This window comes from Anolis carolinensis, unplaced genomic scaffold, assembly GCF_035594765.1.
Source record: "Anolis carolinensis isolate JA03-04 unplaced genomic scaffold, rAnoCar3.1.pri scaffold_8, whole genome shotgun sequence".
NCBI classification, from domain to species: domain Eukaryota; kingdom Metazoa; phylum Chordata; class Lepidosauria; order Squamata; family Dactyloidae; genus Anolis; species Anolis carolinensis.
The window spans coordinates 6,956,203-6,971,812 of NW_026943819.1; the positions used below are offsets into that span (position 1 = coordinate 6,956,203).

The following is a 15,610-nucleotide window of genomic DNA, read 5'->3' on the forward strand; positions in this document are numbered from 1 at the left end:
AGTCTTAGAAATGCACGGTCAAAGGAATAAACAACTGATAATTTCTCCTGTAATGTTGTTCTACATTCCTTTATGTTTTATTTATTTACAGTATTTATATTCCGCCCTTCTCACCCCGAAGGGGACTCAGGGCGGATTACAATGAACACATATATGGCAAACATTCAATGCCAACAGACAAACAACATACATTAGACAGACTCAGAGGCATTTTTAACATTTTTCCAGCTTCACGATTCCGGCCACAGGGGGAGCTGTTGCTTCACCGTCCAGTAGTGGCTGTACTTCCTCATTCCTTTCCTCGTGTTTTGCTGGCAGTTTTATGGTGTTGTAAATTAGCCTCCCACATAAAGCATCCCTAAATTTCCCTAATTGACAGATGCAACTGTCTTTCGGGGCTGTATAGGTCAACAGCAAGCCGGGGCTATTAATGGTCGGGGGCTTAACCCGACCCGGGCTTCGAACTCATGACCTCTTGGTCAGTAGTGATTTATAGCAGCTGGTTACTAGCCAGCTGCGCCACAGCTACATTCCTTTTGCGCATTTCCAAAACATTAACTTGCATGGGACAATGATGAATTTATCTAAAGTGTGAAACACAATTTACAGGAGAAACTATCAGTGGTTTATTCCTTTGACCATGCATTTCTAAGATGTTTATCTACGTGGGACAATACTGGAATTCAAAGTGTTGTACTCAGTTACTGAACATACTTATCTGTTACTGAAAAAAACATACAAGCATGAATATAATGTTTGACGTAATGTTGTAAACAGTTTGCATTTGTGCATTACTCATGCGCCTGTAAGGATTATAATTTGTCTGTTACCATTGTTCTATTCTGTATATTAGTTAGTAATAGGACAACTGTATCTCTACACGTGTCCACTTACACAGACAAGCTCACACTTCCACAAAGAGCTATAGCTTCCACTACATAGGAGACACCAATGGCCCTCACTCCAATGACATTGCAGGTTACAGCGAGCGCTGTAAACATATAAAAGATCCTTGCCAATGTCCTTCACAAACACAATACTGACCACCACCCCAGTGAAGTCTTTCATGCAGAGATAATTTCATCCTAGATTTTCCATTTTTCCTCCACCACAGACATCCCAGTGTTTCTTACTCTCTCTACTGGTGTGGAATTTGTATGACCCTGCCCACTGCCTCTCCCTTATTTATTTATTTCGTGTCAAAAGCATTTCACGACAAATACATTTCACAATGATGGGGAAAAAAAGAAAAGAAAATCACAAGCAACTAAATAGTTTTGGACCAAAAGCGGGCAACAGCAACCGCATTGTCCGTAGCTTTAAACAACTCTTCCTCCGTGCATGAGGCAGGGCATTGTGGGCAAGCATACATATGCGGAGTTGTCTGTTCTGCTCCACAGTCACACGAGGTGGAGGATTTCTCCAGGTAGTGCCACCTTGCCAAGTTGTCTTTAGATCTGCCCACTCCGCTTCTGAGTCTGTTTAGGGACTTCCAAGTTGCCCATTCTTGGTTTGCCCCGGGAGGAAGACCCTCATGGGGGGCCATCCAGTTAGAATTGCCAGGTTTAGCTGCCCAGAAGGACACCCTTGCTGTTGCTGGAGGAACATCGAGAGGAGTGGTGGTTCTCATGAAGCCCTTCCTTGATTTGAGTCTGGTGGGAGGAGGGTGATAGCCATGCAGTGGGTGGCTTTCACAATGTTCGACCTTTTTTCTCTCACCGTTAGCAGCAACTTCCCGTCGCACGTCAGGAGGGGCAATGCCAGCTAACTTGTAGAGTTTATCAACAGGTGTAGGTTTAAGGCATCCCGTGATGATTCTGCATGTTTCATTCAGTGCTATGTCCACCTGCTTTGCATGGGCAGACTTGTGCCAAACAGGACAGGCATACTCTGCCGTTGAGAAAGACAAGGCCAGGGCTGATGTTCTTACTACTTGTGGGTCTGCACCCCATGCGCTGCCAGTCAGTTTCCGCAGGATGTCATTGCCTGCAGCTACTTTGTGCTTGGTGTTCATGCAGTGTTTCCTATATGTTAGTGTTCGGTCTAAGGTGACACCAAGGTATTTAGGATGGAAACAGTGTTCGAGCTCTTGGCCTTCCCAAGTAACTTTCAGTTTCCTGTTGGCTTCGCGGTTATGTAGATGGAAAGCACACACTTGTGTCTTGGCAGGGTTAGGCTTCAGGTGGTTCTCTTTGAAGTAGCTGGAGAGATCTTTCAAGGCATTAGTGAGCTGCTTTTCAACTGTTTCAAAATCTTTCGCTTGTGTTGTAAGGCCAAGGTCATCAGCATATATAAAGCTCTTTGTGAGTGGTGGTTGTGGCTGATCGTTTGTGAAGATGTTGAATAAGGTCGGTGCAAGGACGCTGCCTTGGGGTAGACCATTCTTTTGCCTCCTCCATCTGCTTTTCTGGCCCTGAAACTCCACATAGAAGCTGCGGTTTTCCAGGAGGGTCTGGACAGTTTTTGTAAAGTCAAAGTCCCGGGTGATATGGTAGACTTTATGCAGCATTTTTCTATGTTGCACGGTGTCATAGGCTGCCATAAAGTCCACAAAAACTGTTCCCATAACTGTTCCTCTCCCTTAACCCTTTCCTATTCCTTTCTTTGGCACACAACAAACAGAGGAATTGATCAGCAACTGAACATATTAGAGAGGTTTGGAGACAATTCACCATCTATATATATAAAAGAGTGATGGCATCAGGGCAGCGGACAAAACAACAAAACTACAGGCCCCCCAACCTCAAAATTTGACAACACAACCCATCATCCACGGCTCTAGGTTGATACAACAAAAAGAAAAGAAAAATAAAGTCCTAATTACAGGGAGAGGAATAATTGTTTTTATCCAATTGCTGCCAGTTAGAGGGCTAAGCTCCGCCCACTTGGTCTCCTAGCAACACACTCAGCCCAGGGGACAGGCACAAGAGTTTGGAGAGACCCCTAAGGGCCATCCAGCCCAACCCTTTCTACTATACAGCAGGACACAATCCAAGCATTCACAACACATGGACAACATATAAATACCATACAATACTACACAGAGACATAGACCCCTTCTACCCTCACCACTTTCACAGTACACAAACAACCAAATGCATACTAAACATAAAGACAACCATACAACAGACATTCAATACCACCACTACCTCAACAAGTTCTCACCAACACCACCAGACAATGCCACAGCAACGTGTGGCCGGGCACAGCTAGTGATTTATAATAGGAATAGGAAAGAGTTGTAGGTACCTGCTAATAGCAGTGAAAACGGAGTGATACTGCATTAATTCTACAGTGTAGATTCACCCTGTTGCTCCCAATAGCAGACCTAAAGCAGCCAATCTGGATAAAAGGAAGAAGAATAGGGGAAAGCAAAACTTTGGGAACTGAAAGTAAGAGAACGTTGCCAACAGGTCTTTCCAAATATTCGTCATTTACAAATGCAAACAGAATTCCTATTTTAAAATCAAACGGCTAGCAGATAAACAGGAGAGCAGTTAATGAATAACCACATCCTCTTTGCACAACTGCTTCCTCTGGCTTTGGGAAGTCCGAATGTTATCACAATGTCCAACAGAAAAGTGCTTTGCTGGTGTTTGGGAGGGAAGCCGAGAGGATGGGAGGGGAAGTCAAACTCATCCAAATATTTCCATCGCTGGCTCTTGTGTAACTTATATTTTACGTTCTTCTTGGGTCACCAAACAGAAGAAAATCAGAATAAGCCGCTTACTCATTTCTTTCTAGGACCAGTGTACGGTCTTTTCCTTCGATGGTGATCACGTATAAAAACATGTCCTTAAAAGAAGATGAAAACAAAATATTAAGATCCAATGTCTCCAGTGATTCATCCACAAGTCTTTCAAATTGGCACAGTCCTTTTCCTCCAGAGGAACATCTATACCAGGCATGGGCAAACTTTGGCCTTCCAGGTGTTTTGGACTTCAACTCCCACAATTCCTAACAGCCTACTGTTAGGAATTGTGGGAGTTGAAATCCAAAACACTTGAAGGGCCAAAGTTACCCATGCCTGATGTATACTATAGAAATAATGCAGTTTGACACTACTTTAACTGCCAGGGCTCTGTCTTATGGAATGATGAGAGTTAGAGTTTTGCAAGGTCTTCAGCCTTCTCTGCCAAAGAGTGCCTCATCAAACTACAACTCTAATGACCCCACAGCATTGAGACAGGGAAGTTAAAGTGGTGCCAAACTGCATGAATTCAACAGTGTATATGCACCTCAAGTGAAGAGCTTATTAAGTCTTGCTTTTCTATATACAGTAGAGTCTCACTTATCCAAGTTAAACAGGCTGGCAGAAGCTTGGATAAGTGAATATCTTGGATAATAAGGAGGGATTAAGGAAAAGCCTATTAAACATCAAATTAGGTTATGATTTTACAAATTAAGCACCAAAACATCATGTTATACAACAAATTTGACAGAAAAAGTAGTTCAATACGCAGTAATGTTATGTTGTAATTACTGTATTTATGAATTTAGCACCAAAATATCATGATATATTGAAAACATTGATTACAAAAATAGCTTGGATAATCCAGAAGCTTGGATAAGCGAAGCTTGGATAAGTGAGATTCTACTGTATTTACAAAGCTTGAGAAAGATACTTTTTTACTATAGTTCTCAGAAAGCAACACTAATCTTTTCAAGATTGATTAGATTCCTCGTCAGTGACACTGTTTCAGAGGCTTATTCCTCCGTTCTTTGCTTCTTTCTTCCCAATGATTTGAACCTAGGTTGCCCCCAGCCATAAAGAGCATTTAACCTGAAATACCTGTGGCGTTTCGGGCAGATCACGGCGCTCTCTTGTTATCCTCCTGGGGACCACAATTTCGTAGGAAGACAAATCAGATAATGTCTGGAAACCTAGGAAGAGAAAAGGAAACGTTGACGGATCAACACAGAAATGAGACCATCAGGACTGTTAAGTCAGGAACCTTCTTTGCAAGAATGCTGAGCAACGAAGAAATAGTCTGGAGACATTTTTATTGGGTATCCAGTATTGCCTAGGTTATTTGGAAAAGTCAATTTTTAATTGTACAAAATGCGTAAAGTTGTGGGTGAACTACAACTCACATCATGCCAAGTCATTTCAGCATATCAGGTATGTGTGCCGAGTTTGGTCCAGATCCGCCTGTGTTTGGGTTCACAGTGCTCTCTGGATGTAGGTGAACTACAACTCCCTCAAATCAAGGTTTTACATTCCTTTTGCGCATCTCCAAAACATTAACTTACATGGGACAATGATGAGTGTGAACCACAATATACAGTTGCTTATTCCTTTGACCATGCATTTCTAAGACTTATCTACGTGGGACAATACTGGAATTCAAAGTGTTGTACTCAGTTACTGAACATACTTATTTGTTACTGAAAATCATACCAACATGAATATAATGTTTGATTTAATGCTGTAAACAGTTTGCATTTGTGCATTACTCATGCGCCTGTAAGGATTATAATTTGTTACCATTTTCATATTCTGTATATTAGTTAGTAATAGGACAACTGTATCTTTACACGCCCCTTTTACACTGCCATATAAAATCCACTTTGAACTGGATTATATGACAGTGTAATAGGAGTCCCGGTGGCGAAGTGTGTTAAAGCACTGAGCTGCTGAACTTGCAGACTGAAAGGTCCCAGGTTCAAATCCCAGGAGCGGAGTGAGCGCCCACTGTTAGCTCCAGCTCCTGCCAACCTAGCAGTTCGAAAACATGCCAATGTGAGTAGATCAATAGGTACCGCTCCGGCGGGAAAGTAACGGCGCTCCATACAATCATGCTGGCCACATGACCTTGGAGGTGTCTACGGACAACGCCGGCTCTTCGGCTTAGAAATGGAGATGAGCACCAACCCCCAGAGTCGGACACAACTGGACTTAACATCAGGGGAAACCTTTACCTTTTTCTATGACAGTGTGGACTCAGTCCAAAGCAGATATTGTGGATTATCTGCCTTTATATTCTGGGTTATATTCTGTGTGGAAGGGCCCCAAAATAATCCAGTTCAAATCAGATTATCTGGCAGTGTAGAAGGGGCCTGCTGTACTAAGAGCATCTAAAAGACATCTACGGCTGCAAGAAAAAAGGAACTTTTCAAAGCTGTGGTCCAATGATAACACCTTTTGCATCAGACAAAGCATTGCCTCAGAAAGGATGGAGTCACCCTTGTTGCCATGATAGGAGACCAACAAAGACGTTTGGACACAACCCATTTTGAATAGCTCATGCCCCTGGAATGTATCAGCTCAACAAGCTCTGAAAAAGCCTAGCCATAGACTTGGAGAGAGGAGGAGGTGAGGATGAAGAAGTAATTCTTGGAAGAGGGAAGGACATTGCCTCAAACTGTCTAAACCAAGGAAAACTTGCTTGCAAATTGAATGAAACAATGTATACAAAGAACGCAGGAGTGTAAACTCTACAATCCAGTGCCAGGACTGCCCAAATTGGTGCTGTGTGTTCATCTTTGCCATGAATTCCACACCAATCTTTTGACCTCTGACAGGTCCTGGGGCCACACTTTGCCCATCTCTGTTCTGTGTGCCTTCAAGTTCCCTATAACTAATGGGTGCAACTACACTGCAGAATGAATGTGGCTTGACATCACATTCACTGTCATGTTTTAATGTTATGGAACACTAGGAGTTGTGGCTAGACACGTTCTTTCGCCTTCTCTGCCAACAAATGCTGGTACCTCTCCAAACTACAAATCTTGTGATTCCATAGCAGTGAGCTGTTGTGACTCAGCCGTTGTGTGACTCTGATGAGGATTCTGGGATGCAGTTTCAAGATGGTGGGATTCAGGTTCAGGATGAGTTTCAAGATGACTCTGATGGGAATTGTGGGATTCCTGCTGTGGGAGATGAGGAGCAGGGAGGCTTTCCCACAGGAAGAAATGATGTTGTTACTGATGATGGTTTTCAGGTACAAGAAGCAGAAAGGGAGAGTAGCTCCCAGCCTCAGCCTGATAACACTAACAAGCCCTGTGGCCTTGAAAGGGATGAGGCTGCTTCTCTAGATCGGTCTAATCATTTGGAATTTCGGGGGTTGCGCAGAAGCCTCAGAATAACAAATAAGAGGGAGGTCAAAGGGCAAAGAAATGCCTTCATGTTATGCTATTAAAACAGTCTGCTGAGAGGGAAATCTTTGTCAAAGCAATTTCCTCGCTTGAATCAAGAACCAAGTCTGCTTTCCTATATTATCTTGTAGCCTGGATGTATCCTCGTTTCTGGGACTTTGGCTTCGTTTTAAGCACCTTGTTTCATGCCTAATGTTTCCATGGATTTGTTCTTACAGCCTTGTTTTTGTAACTATCTTTTGGAACTGAACTTTTATCTTTTATGAACTATCTTTTCCTTATTTCCTAATAAACTACAAAAGACCACAATCTGTCTGCAGCCTGGTGTCCTTAGGAAGGTGAAGCTAACCTGAGGTGCAACATGAGCCATGGCAGTTCAAGTGGTGTCAAACTGCACTAATTCTACAGTACAGTTCAGTGATTCCCAACCTTATTTTGACCATGGACCACTTTGACCAGGGACCACTTGAGCAGGGACCACTCTCCAACATTAGTACCAAAAGGGTTACAAATCAGTTTTTTCGTCATGTTTAGATTCAGTTTTATTTGGGGTGCTGATTCCGAAAATTGCATTGGATAGACCACATCAGCTCTAGTTTCTGACACAGAACATATGCCATCCAATAGTCGCCAACTGCTCACCCAGAGAAAACCATATTTAATGATCTAGAGCTGATGTGGTATATACAATGCAATTTTCAGAATCAGCACCCCAAATAACCCCAGGAACAGGCCTAAAACGAAGACACCAAGGCGCCATGGTTTGCAGCCACATGGAACGTCTCCGCTCAGGGGGAGGGAGGAGGAGGAGAAGCAGCAGTCAGGAGGCTTGTTGTTGTGTCTTTCGTGAGTAGTCAGCCTCTCCCCTCCCAACATCCCCATTGTCTCAGCACTATAAAAGGGTTTTGTGAGACCAGTCACTCTCGTTGCAACGGTGTAGTAACAGTGAAGCCATAGACCATATTTTAGTTCTTGGGGACCACTGGTGGTCCACGAACCACAGGTTGGGAACCACTGATATAGATTGGAGATGCAGAAATGAAGCCCACATCCAAAGTAAATGGTGAACATGCAACTTGGCATGAAGTCTCTCTTCTTAAATGCTCAACCAGTATATGGTTTCCTTTTTTCCCCAAACCTGGGGCGATCAACGTGACTGTGTAAATCAACATATACTGCTGTGTAAACACATCTGTATAGAAGCTGAGCTCATCTTGGACGTTTCCCATGAACTCCTGAGCCATGCAATCAGTTGCAATAAATAATCTCAACCAGACATGTGGATCATTTTGGATTTAGAGTATTTTGGGCATCACAACTTCAAATTTAAAGATGCTCAGCCTATACGCCACCCGCCCTTAGTAATTTTATTAAAATATACAAATGTAGGAGAAATAGATTCATCTTAGCTGAGCCATTTCCTGACCTGTTTTGTTTGGGACTTTCGCAGTGTGTGGGAGGAGGGATCCTCAGCAGATCTCAGTTTGCCTGACATACACGATAATCCTATTTAGCGATGACATAATACTATCTGTTCAAAGATGCATCTCATTGCTTATTCGGTTAAGTGTCAGAACAACAACCCTGTAAGGTGGACAAGCTAGCTGCAAATGGTGTGTGTCTATATTGCTGAATTAGTGCCATTTGGCTCTACTTGAACTGCCATGTTCCAATGCTATGCTTGAATGGAAGTTGTGGTTTTACAAGGTCTTTTTAGCCTTCTCTGCTGATGCCCTGTCCAACTACAACTCCCATGACTCCTTAGCATTGAGCCATGGCAGTTCAAGTGATGTCAAACAGCATTCGTTCTACAGCGTGGACGCATTTCTAGCTCCAACTAGGCAGATGGCCACCATGAATTTTTACAGCTTAACCATTTAATGAGCTCAGTTCTGCCTCCGATTATGGAAGGAAGTCTGTGCTATGATAATATAGGAACTATTAAGGCGTGCACAGCCCTCTCCTTTCATGAATGAAATGCAGTGTTTATTTTGCACATTGTTTTCCAACCCAAGAAAAACATGAGAAGGGAGAGATCAAATGAAATGCTTGGCCTCCACTCCAATTGTCCTTGCTTAACTTCGGGCACATAAACACTGTAGACTTAATGAAGTTTGACACCACTTGAACTGCCATGGCTCAATGCTATGGAACCCTGGGAGTTGTAGTTTAATGGGGGCACCGAACCTACAGTAGAGTCTCATTTATCCAACATAAACGGGCCGGCAGAATGTTGGATAAGCAAATATGTTGGATAATAAGGAGGGATTAAGGAAAAGCCTATTAAACATCAAACTGGGTTATGATTTTACAAATTAAGCACCAAAACATCATGTTATACAACAAATTTGACAGAAAAAGTAGTTCAATACAGTAATGCTATGTTGTAATTACTGTATTTACGAATTTAGCACCAAAATATCACAATGCATTGAAAACATTGACTACAAAAATGCGTTGGATAATCCAGAACGTTGGATAAGTGAGGCTCTACTGTATTTGGCACAGAAGGCTAAAGTAAGTAAGTAAGTAAATAACTTTATCTCTCTATCCCACCACCATCTCCCGGCAGGGACTCGGGTGGCTAACATGGGACAAAGGGCCGAAAACAATAAACAAAATACAACAATTAAAACATATTACAATAAATAAAAACAAAGTAAAATCGACATTATGTAAAACAATACATTACATTAACCATAAAAACTCATTTAAAGCATAAAATAAAATGAGATAAAGGCCTTGGAAAACTACAACTCCCATGCTGACATAGCCATGAGCCATGACAGTTCAAGTGGTATCAAGCTGTATTAGTTCTACAGATACTTAAACAAATATTTTGCGATTGCTGCTACTCGTAGAACGATTACAAGTACAGTAGAGTCTCACTTATCCAAGCCTTGCTTATCCAAGCTTCTGGATTATCCAAGCCATTTTGTAGTCAATGTTTTCAATACATCGTGATATTTTGGTGCTAAATTTGTAAACGCAGTAATTACAACATAAAATTTCTGCGTATTGAAGTACTTTTTTGTCAAATTTGTTGTATAACATAATGTTTTGGTGCTTAATTTGTAAAATCATAATCTAATTTGATGTTTAATAGGCTTTTCCTTAATCCCTCCTTATTATCCAAGATATTCGCTTATCCAAGCTTCTGCCGGCCCGTTTAGCTTGGATAAGTGAGTCTCTACTGTACTGTAATTTCATTTTATTCATTCATTAAAGCACTATGAACGCCCTCCTCCTTGGATGACATCCTGCTAGTTCTAGGAAGGATATCATTAAAGGACATGTTTTAAAGATCATCATATCCATCCAGGAAGTCTCCATGCAGGGATTTCATGGGTTTGTTTTGGTTCAAGGCACACATTTTGCTTTTGATGTGCATTTCCTCCGGCGTATAATTTGTTCAAATATCTAAGCAATTGGACGTCTCTGGAGAAAACACGGACAAGGGGAGTTTTTCCTGTTTCTTGTTTCAGATGATACTATAAACCAGAGCCCTATTCCAATGTTAGAGGCTAAAGAATGAATGCCATTTGGCACCTGTTTGGCACCATTTTAAATGCCACGGCTCAATTGTATGGAACCAGGGGAGTTGTAGTTCTACAAGAGCTTTCACCTTCTTTGCTAAAGAGTGCTGGTGCCTCGGCATACAAATCTCAAGCTTTCATAGCACTGAACCATGGCACTTATAGGGCTATATTAATTGTTTTAATTCTACAATATAAAAGGTAAAGGTTTCTCCTTGACATTAAGTCTAGTCGAGTCTAACTCTGGAGCTTGGTGCACATCTCCATTTCTAAGCTGAAGAGCCAGCGTTGTCCACAGATGCCTTCTAGGTCATGTGGCTGGCATGACTGCATGGAGCACTGTTACTTTCCCGCTGGAGTGGAACCTATTGATCTACTCACATGTGCATGTTTTCGAACTGCTATGTCCTCAGAAGCTGGGGCTAAAAATGGGAGCTCACCCCGTCCCACATATTCGAACCACCAACCTTTCAGTCAGCAAGTTCTGCAGCTTAGCGGTTTTACCCACTGCACCACCACAGCCCCAATTCTATAGTATAGAACTAGCCTAAATCTCTGAAAGCTTAAGCTATAAACTTAGTATTTATTTCTTTAATGAATGAATGAAACTTTATTTAAAGCCCATCCTATCTCCCCGAAGGGATTCAGGGTGGCTTACAACAAAATACACAGTGGCAAACATTCAATGCCTACCATAATATATAAACAAATCAAATACAACTCAATAAATTATAAAACAACTTAAATAAAGAAGACATAACACAATTCACATAATTGCAAACATAGTAAGTCCTTAAATTCTCTAAAAATCAGACTAAATTGTTGGAGGGGAGATAATGAACAGCAGATTAACAGGGTGGATATTAGCAGCTAGGCGAGGGTGCATCTAGATGTGCTTAATCCTCGTCCACTCCATAAGCTAAATTGCATAGGTTTTTAATAGCTTTTTAAAGAAGAGGAGAGAAGGGGCCTTTTAAAATTCTTTGCGGAGGGAGTTCCAAAGGTGTGGAGAGATCACAAGAAGGCACCTTCTCTCGTTCCCATCAACCGCACTTGAGATGGGGGTGGGACTGAGAGAAGGGCCTCCTCCGCTGACCACAGCACTCGTCTTGGTTTGTATACAGAGATGCGGTCTTTTAAATAGTCCAGGCCCGAACCATTTAGGCCTTTATAGATAATGAATGACCAGCACTTTGTATTTAGCTTGGAGGCAGACTGGCAGTCAGTGAAGCTGCCATAACATAGGAGTTGTCCACTCCCTGTACAGCACTCCAGTTAGTAATCTGACTGCTGATCTCTGAACCAGTTGCAGCTTCTGAACTGTCTTCAAAGGCAGCCCTGTGTAGAGAGTATTGCAGTAGTCCAGACGGGATGCAACCAGGGTATGGACTACCATGGCTAGAGCTGGCGTCTCAAGATATGGATGCAGTTGGTGCACAAGTTTGAATTGTGCAAAGGTGGTCCTGGCCAGCACCGACACCTGGGGTTCTAGGGTCAGCGCTGAGTCCAAGATCACCCCCCGACTGCGAACCTACATTTTCAAGGGGAGTGTGAACCTATCTAACACACCTTCCAACTGATCAGGAGTACCCCTGTTTTGTCTGAATTTGCTTTCAACTTATCAGCCCTCATCCAGTCCATCACTGATGACAGGCACTGGTTTAGGGGCAGGATAGCATCCTAGGCATTTGGTGGTAAGAACTAATCAAGTTATAGAGTAGAGTAAAAAAGGTAATTTCTCCTGACGTTAAGTCCAGTCGTGAACGACTCTGGGGGTTGGTGCTCATCTCCATTTCTAAGCCAAAGAGCCGGCGTTGTCCGTAGACACCTCCAAGGTCATGTGGCCAGCATGACTGCATGGAGCGCTGTTACCTTCCCGCCGGAGGGGTACCTATTGATCTACTCACATTGGCATGTTTTCGAACTGCTAGGTTGGCAGAAGCTGGGGCTAACAGCGGGCGCTTATTCTGCTCCCGGGATTTGAACCTGGGACCTTTTGGTCTGCAAGTTCAGCAGCTTAGCGCTTTAACACACTGTGCCTATAATATCCCTTTGTGTTGCTTATTTTTGCTATTCTTCAATTTAATCAATTGCTTTTCATTCTGTTCCAATTTTATTTACTTTAAGTTGTGCAGAATTGAAATATTTCTAACCTTGTTTCAACTTTTCCAAGTTGCCTTGGGAAAAGGGTTGGGATATAAATAACCAGTAGCAATAACAATGCTTTCCTTTTAAGATGAAGGAATATGGCTTGCCCAAGGTTACTCAAAAGAGGATTTCCATGTCCCTAGTGCTTGTAAGAAAGGCGGGGATACGTTATTTCCATTATCTTTAGCTATAAACTTTCTGTAAACTGTGTCTTTTTTATCACAGGAAAAGATCTTAAGTATCAAAGGACCAGAAAACAAGGCAAACAGTGTTTGTCTGCTGGCATGGAAATGATTGAGGGTGATTCCAGATTGCAGAATTAATGCAGTTTGACCCCACTTGAACTGCCATCGCTCAATGGCATGGAATCTGGGCAGAGAAGACTTAAAGGCCCGGTAGAACTACAACTCCCAGGATTCCATAGCATTGAGCCATGGCAGTTCAAGTTGGGGTAAAATTGACACTACTTGAACTGCCATGGCTCAATGCTATGAAATCCTGGGAACTGTATTTTTACCAGGCCTTCTTTGCCAAAGAATACTAATTTAGTTAGAGCTCTAGGTAGGGCCTCCATTCTGCACAGTTTTGCCTGAAAGGCATTTATTTACATTAATTGCAACCATGACGGTTTTATTGGTTCCAATTTGATTTTTTAAGTTGGTTGGGTTGTATAGATTTATCCTCTGAAAATTAATCAATTATTCTAGAAATTCCTCTTTCTTTCCAAGCCAACGTCATGTAGTGGTTTGAGAGTTAATAATAATAATAAAACTTTATTTATACCCCACCACCATCTCCACACAGGGACTCGGGGCGGCTCACATTGTTACAAAAGTAACAACACAAATACATTAGCACAATATACACAGGTTAAAACACAATAAGGTAATAAAACAAAAGCTAAAACAAAAGTTAATACAACAATAATAATATCAAATAACCACCAATACAATTCAGTCAAACTTCATAGGTGGGGGGACTGCAGCAGGCAGCAATATAAAGATAGAATCATTAGATTAAAATACCCAGATAAGAGGAACCTACCCTGTTTCCCCGAAAATAAGACATCCCCAGAAAATAAGACCTAGTAAAGGTTTTGCTGGATTGCTAAATATAAGATCTCCCCCGAAAGTAAGACCTAGCAAAGTTTGTGTTTGGAAGCATGCCTGCCGAACAGAACACCAGAGCACACAGTATTGGTAAATGTACATACCATTGAGTGTTATACATGGAAATAATGGTAGTAACAAGACATTTTTGATAGGATTCACAGTTTGTCCGGTTACGCTGGTTTGTGGTGACAACTACTGTACAGTATATAATAAATGTTAATTTTTTTTGTTCAACAATAAATGTGAATTCTTCTTCATGGAAAAATAAGACATCCCCTGAAAATAAGACCTAGCACATCTTTGGGAGCAAAAATTAATATAAGACACTGTCTTATTTTCGGGGAAACACAGTAGTAAAATTCAGAATAGAATTATAATGAGGCTGGTCATCCAATGGCTGTCTCTCCAAAGGCCAACCTAAACATCCAAGTTTTCAATTGTTTCTTAAAGGAGGAGTTCATTCATGTAAACTCACTGGACGAGTCACACTTTCTCAGCCTCTGAGGAAGGCAGGATTTTGAACCAAGCTTGCATAAAGAAAACCCTGTGATAGGTTGTCCTTGCAGTCACCATAAACTGGAAGTGACTTAAAGGCACACAACAATACAGAATATTTTAGGATCACAACATGCTGAAAATGGACCTTCGCCTCCAAGGCTATCAATGGCTGTGCCTCAGGCAGTAAAATGTCTTAGGCCGCCTTACAGAGACCTTTGTCCTGATCCTGGAAGGGGGTTCTCATGACACCCCCAATTCCAGCCAACAGGCCCGAAAGGGAGGCGAAGATGGCTGGGAGTATCTTTTGGGCATCCTCCCAACTCTCCAAAGGACAGAGGCGCGCAGGGATTTGGAGACGGAAGGGGGGGCCGCTTTATCCGAGTGGGGAGGGGGGGAATCCGGAGCTGAATGGCGCAAGGGTGTCGGGGGGAGAGAGAGGAGAGTCCGGAGAGAAGGAAGGCGCTGAGACAGAGAGAGAAGGGCAGACAGAGACCTGCCCAGAGGAGGGAGACTCTTTCTTACCTGGGCGCTCGGCCTGCGCGCTCAGGGCGCACAGGAGCCAAAGCCAGGCGCAGCAGCTCCAAGCAGCCATCCCTCCGAGGCGGGCGAATGGGCCTCCCCTGCCACTCCTGGCCTGGCTTCCCGGGAAACACCCCCGAGGAGGAGCCCACCCGACGTCTCCCCGCCCAGAAGAGAGGTTTTCCCGGTTGGGAAGAGGAGGAGGAAGAGGGGAAAGCCAAGCGCAAAGCGCAAGGGCGGAGAGTGGCTTGGGACACAGAGAGAAAGGGCTCAGGGCGCTTTGCTCCTTCCTTCCCTCCTCCTCCTTCCCTCCTTCCAGAGGCGGATTAAGACCTTTAGAAGCCCAAAAGGGCTTCCAAGGTTTTGGTGCTGCCATGTAAGCAGTTTGAACTGCATTATATGCTCAGAATAGAGCAGTGGTTCCCAACCTTTTTTTATTTTTTGGAGCAGGGACCACTTTGACCAGGCACCACTCTCCAACATCAGTACCAAAAGTGTTATGGATCACAGGGTTGTTGTATGTCTTTCGGGCTGTGTGGCCATGTTCCAGAAGCATTCTCTCCTGACGTTTCGCCCACATCTATGGCAGGCATCCTCAGAGGTTGTGAGCTCACAACCTCTGAGGATGCCTGCCATAGATGTGGGCGAAACGTCAGGAGAGAATGCTTCTGGAACATGGCCACACAGCCCGAAAGACAC

The 15,610-nt window shown here is 42.9% G+C and overlaps 1 protein-coding gene across 2 annotated transcripts in view; it reads right to left on the minus strand.

The window, feature by feature from the left end:
- The window catches only part of LOC100559613 (disintegrin and metalloproteinase domain-containing protein 9), a 46,911-nt gene extending 31,773 nt beyond the window's left edge, over positions 1-15,138 (minus strand). The window contains exons 1-3 of one of the 2 annotated variants that reach the window (XM_003226844.4): positions 14,915-15,138; positions 4,793-4,884; positions 3,731-3,795 (exon numbers count right to left, since the gene is read on the minus strand). In XM_003226844.4, coding sequence (XP_003226892.2) covers positions 3,731-3,795; positions 4,793-4,884; positions 14,915-14,984 — 227 coding nt within the window. In that variant the 5' untranslated portion in view covers positions 14,985-15,138. The other variant, XM_062961475.1, reaches the window with a different exon arrangement.
- Positions 15,139-15,610: the final 472 nt, after the last annotated feature.